At 39.6% G+C, this 5,451-nt stretch overlaps 1 protein-coding gene across 1 annotated transcript in view; it reads left to right on the forward strand.

Annotated features, from left to right (window-relative positions):
• LOC102868225 (coiled-coil domain-containing protein 30-like) overlaps positions 1–5,451 on the forward strand; it is a 102,645-nt gene that overhangs the window by 67,122 nt on the left and 30,072 nt on the right. Inside the window, exon 9 of the mRNA XM_006886605.1 lies at positions 461–573. Within this exon, the coding sequence (XP_006886667.1) occupies positions 461–573 (113 nt within the window). The remainder of the gene's footprint in view (positions 1–460; positions 574–5,451) is intronic.

Below are 5,451 nucleotides of genomic sequence, written 5' to 3' on the forward strand. Positions count from 1 at the left end.
TTGTTGTTGTTATTGGAGTTGTGTACCATCAAGTCAGTACCAAACCATAGCTGACCCTCCAGCAGTTTTCAAAGGTAATTAATCACACAGGAGGAGATTAGCTAGATAGAGATAAATAAATGTCCACTGAGGTCACTTAGAGGACTAAATATTGCTTAGATTTAGGTCAAGAAAACTTTATTTTTAGGTCAGATTACACTTTGTGTATTTCAAAGTGGAAGATTTTTAATATAGAGAATCAGGTGCTTACAAAACCATTTAGCAAGACTGAGGGAGCAGGCGTCAGGAAATCTGTACACATAAAAATCGCAGAGCTAGACCCACAGTGATCTCTGGAGGCAGACTCACAATGCACTTTTTCAAAGAAATACTTTGCCAGTTTATGTCCCCTCAAACATCACACTCCTACTAGTACAAAATATTCTCATTTTTTAAAAAACAAAAAAAAAATGTTTTTCAGCATCGCAAGAGCAACCAGAAACTGTCAGAGAAGTTGTCTAGGTTGCAAAAGGAGAAGGAAACTCTATGCGAAGAATATGGACGACTTCTGAAACAGCTTGATATCCACGTGAGGTAAACAAAAACAGTTCTCTTTGCAACCAAACTATATTCCTTTGTACTTTGTTGTTACTTTGTACTGAGCTAGTTTTATGACCAAGTAGTGGAATGCTGAGTGAAACTCTGGGGTGTGTGTGTGTGTGTGTGTGTGTGAGATTTGAATGAAAGTTTACAAAGCAAATTGGGTTTTCATCTCATCATTCACTTGTATTTATAAAACATTTCTTACGTTACCCACATCACAATTATACTCATTTCGGTTAATCCTTCTTCCTACTGCCTTCAAAAGTGTTATCCTTGGGAAAATTCTGGTTTATTGACCTTTTATCATTGGTTATTTTAAGGAGTAAGTGCTCCCTGGTGTTGTTGGCCACCTTGTGATCTTGTCTATTGACTGCAGGTTGAACCACTGGGTGAATTTTTTTCCAGGTTCAAAAAACAGCTAAGAGTCATAGTCTCCAGCGTTCCATGAGTCTCTGTAGAACCAGTAAATCTAGCCTTTTTGTGGGTTTTCGGTTTTATTCTGGAAGGTTGTTTTTGTTTTGTTTCGTTTTGTCTACATTATCCCCCACTCTATCAGGAATCTTCTGCTCTGATTCCTTTAAGAGAATCACTGGTGGTGGTCAGATATCATCTAGCTCTTATGGTCTCTGGGTCAGAGAAATTTAGGTTCGTAGTCCTTGAAAGAAGTTGTTTTACTGACTCAAATTTAAGGGAGTCAGTATAGCTTTTTGTTGTTGTTCTCAGAAGTTCCATCCATAAGATTCTTTCTAAGGAAGTATGGGGGGGGAAATTACTTTCCAAGAGAAAAAAAAAACTGAAGAAAATTAATATTTATTAAGCTCTAGTGCTGCTTATTGGATTTTTCCTCCCTAAAGTATTCCTCGTCAGACTTTATTCTCTCATCATTTTCCTGAGCCTGGACTACTCTCCTCCACTTCATTTTGCTCAAAATACAAGTTCCCTCCTTCCTCTAAGAAGCTTTTTTTGACACTACAGCCTGAGTTGTAGGAGCTGCCCATTCTTTGTGTCCTCAGAGTTCTTTGTACATACTTCTTTATACTACTTTCAGAAATTATCACATTGTTTTGAAATACATTATGTTTTTCACTCTCTTCCTCACCAAGAACTATATTCCTTTTAATGGCATAAGCTATTGAGTTTTTTATCTAAGACATGGTCATCTAGTAGATATTCAATGAAAGTTTGTTTCTGAGCTTCCCGAACTTTCTTCCATCCCACCATATTCCTTTTGTTCTCTTCCTCTGTGTAGTTATTGTTGTTGATTGCCTTCGAGTTGAGCACAACTCATAGCAACCCTATGAACAAAAGACCTAAATCCCCTCTTCAACTATTGACATTTATCAAAGTTCATAGAGTTTCCAGAGGCATGTTGTTTAGGAAGTGGATGCCATTCCTGCTTCCAAAGTAGAGTAGCATAATATTTAAGAGTAGGCACACTGGAGCCACACTGCTTGTTACAAATCCTGGTTCTAATAGGAACTAGCTACATGACCTTGGGAAAATTATGTGTAACTTTCTTTGTATCTCAAGCTCCTCATCTTTAATATAGGGGAAATAACAGTGCTTCTCTCGTAAGGTTGCTGTTGTTGTTGTTGTTATGTGCTGTCAAGTTGCTTGTGATTCACAGCAACCCTATGTACAACAGCTCTGAACCCTGCTCTATCTTGAGCCAACCTTATTATCTCTGACATACCTACCCCTATTACCCCAGTCACTGAGTTAATCCATCTCATAAGGCTGATGTGAGAATATCTGTAAACCATTTTTACATAAATCTATGGTCTTTCCAATCACTTGCTATGCATCTGAGGGCTGGACAATGTATAAGGATGACAGAAGAATTATTGATGCCTTTGAGCTGTGGTGTCAGAGAAGGATATTGAATATCCCATGGACTGCCAAAAGAACAAACAAATATGTATTGGAGAAAGTGCAGCCAGAGTGATCCTTGGATGCAAAGATGATAATGCTTTGTCTCACATACTTTGAGCATGTTGCTAGGAGATGCTGTTCCTTGAAGAGGGACATGATGCTCAGAAAGGCAGAGGGTCAGTGAAAGAAAAGAAGACCCTCAACCAGGTGAATTAACACAGTGACTACTGCAATGGGCTCCGGTGTATCAGGAAGTGTGAGGCTGGCACAGGACAGAAGAGGGTTCAGATCTGTTGGTAATAGGATCATTATGGGTTGTATGTGACATTATAGCACCTAACAACAATAAGGTACTTAGAACAGTGTCTAACACTCAGTAAGTAAAAGCTATTATTAACATATTTTGTTTCATTAGTTTTAGTACTTTGTCCACAACCGCACATCTTCCAGCTCTACAGTCTTCTTGGATCCCTTCTATATGATTTAGTTGTTTTTTCTCACGTGTTCATACCCACCCCCTGTGAAAACGGTATTGATGCTAATTCTTTTTAAGCCTTTGTTTAGTGTTTTACAGCAAAGAATATTGCTCAGAGTAATTGATATTCATTATCTTATTTGATCATCAAATCACTGATAATTATAGAACTCATGGCAAAGGGAGCATGTGTATCCTTACATATACAGTGGAACCTGAGAGAGTTGAATTCTATAGGACTGCAGTGCTCTCAGGATCTTGCATAGTTTCCACCTTTGACCAGGTAGTCTTTCCACTTTGAGTCACTTATTTTAGCACAAAATATTTTTGTTCCTTCTCTGATAAGTTCTAATCTTACACTGGTTTTGGCTTTCACAAATTTTACTGTATATATAGAAGAAACAGAATGATTCAAGCCAAAAGGTCTGTCTGCCTGTTTGCGGTCAATCTGCCCATCCTGCACTTCCTCTCGGTATTCTGCCACCCTACATGCACCCGTGCATAGAACCACTGTTCTGAGTTTTACTTGTCCTAGAATTTCCTCTAAATGGAATTATATGGCATTTGACCTTTGTGCTAAGTTTCTTATGCTTAACATAGCATATTGTTTTTAACGTTCACTTATATAGTCATCTTATTCCTTCATGGCTAGTGTCTTAAACTGGGTTATCTTGGAAAGTAAAACCCATAAAGTTTATATAAAGGAGCTGCAAGGAGATTAATCTAAATGCTCATTGTTGTTGGATCTATTAAGTCGAATACAACCTATAACAACCCTATGAACAACAGGGCCTTGCCCTATCCTTCTCCACCCTCACAATCTGCTTGAGCCCATTGTTACAGCCACCAAAACAATCCATCTTGTTACAGGTTTCCTTCTCTTTCTCAGACTCTCCACCTTTCCAAACATCATGTCTCTTACTAAGGACTGGCCCCTCCTGACAATATGCCCAAAGTGTGTGAGACAAAAATGCACCATCCTTGCCTCTAAGGATTATCCTGGTTGCACTTCCTCCAAGGTAGATTTATTTGGTCTTTTGGCTGTCCATGGAATAGCCAGCAATTTTCTCTAACACCAAAATTCAAAGGCATCAATTCTTCTTCTATAATCCTTATTCAGTGTCCAACTTTCTGATGCATGAGAAGTAATTGAAAGCGTGGGTGGCCTCGTAGTAAGGAAACTGTGCTGCAATCCCAAAGGCACACGGTTTGAACCCACAGGCTGCCCTGCAGCAGAAGGATAGGCAATCTCTTTCCATGAAATTTCTGCCTTTGAAAACCCATTGGAAGAGTCACCTATGGGTTGGTTCTTATGCAGTGGCACACAACAGCAACAATGGCCAGGATCAAGGAGCTCTAGTGGCCTAGTGATAAGAAGTTGTGCTGCCATCCCCAAAGTACATAGTTCAAATCATAGTACCAGCTGCTTTGTGGAAGAAAGATGGTCAATCTCCTCCTGTGTGATTAAACTGCCTCTGAAAACCTGCTGGCGAGTCAACTATGGGTCAGTTCACTCGACAGAACACAACTACAACATGACTTGGCAATCCTTAGTCTTGATTGTGTCCATTCAAAATCTATATATAGATCAAGAAGCTTTTATTATCCAAACAGAATAAGAAATACTTCATGGTTTAAAATTAGAAAAAGATATGCATTGGGGTAGTATCCTTTCTTTAGAACTTTCAATCTGTATGCTTTGAAAACCATTTGAGAAGCTAGATTATATAAAGAAGAAAATGGCACCAGGATTGGAGGAAGGCTCATCAACTACCTGTGTTATGAAGAAGACCCAGGCTTGCTAAAAGTGAAGAGAACTGGAAAATTTGTTGCAGAAGATGAAAGACTTCAGCCTTCAGTATAGATTACTTCCCACACCAAGAAAAAAAAAATCCTCACTGCTGGACTAGTAGGCAACATCATGATAGTAGAATAAAAGATCGGATTTGTCAATTAATTTCACTTGGATCTACAATCAACACCCATGGTGATTGTTGTTGTTGTTGTTGTTTTTGTTGTTGTTGTTGTTGTTATGTGCTGTCAAGTCACTTGCAACTCATAGCGACCCTTTGTACAACACCCTAAACCCTGCTCTATCCTGTGCCAGTCTCACTGCCTCTGACACACCCATCCTGATTACCCCAGTCACTGAATCCATCCACCTCATAGAGGGTCTTCCCCTTCTGCACCGTCCCTCCACCCTCCCAAGCATGATGTCCCTCTCCAATGACCTCTTCCTCCTTATGACATGTCCAGGGTATGTCAGACAAAGCCTCAGAATCCTTCCCTCCAAGGAGAAGCCTGGTTTAACCCTTTCCAGGGTGAATCTGTTTGTCTTCTTGGCAGTCCATGGTACATTCAATACTCTTCTCCAGCACCACAGCTCAAAGGTATCAATTCTCCTTCTATCCTCCTTAGTCATTATCCAACTCTCTGATGCATAACAAGTGATTGCAAAGACCATAGCCTGTATCAGATGCACCTTAGTCTTCAGAGTGACACCATTGCTCTTCAGTACCCTG

The sequence above is a fragment of the Elephantulus edwardii genome, unplaced genomic scaffold, assembly GCF_000299155.1.
Source record: "Elephantulus edwardii isolate Elephantulus edwardi_28Jun2011 unplaced genomic scaffold, EleEdw1.0 scaffold00049, whole genome shotgun sequence".
In the NCBI taxonomy this organism is placed as follows: Eukaryota; Metazoa; Chordata; class Mammalia; order Macroscelidea; family Macroscelididae; genus Elephantulus; species Elephantulus edwardii.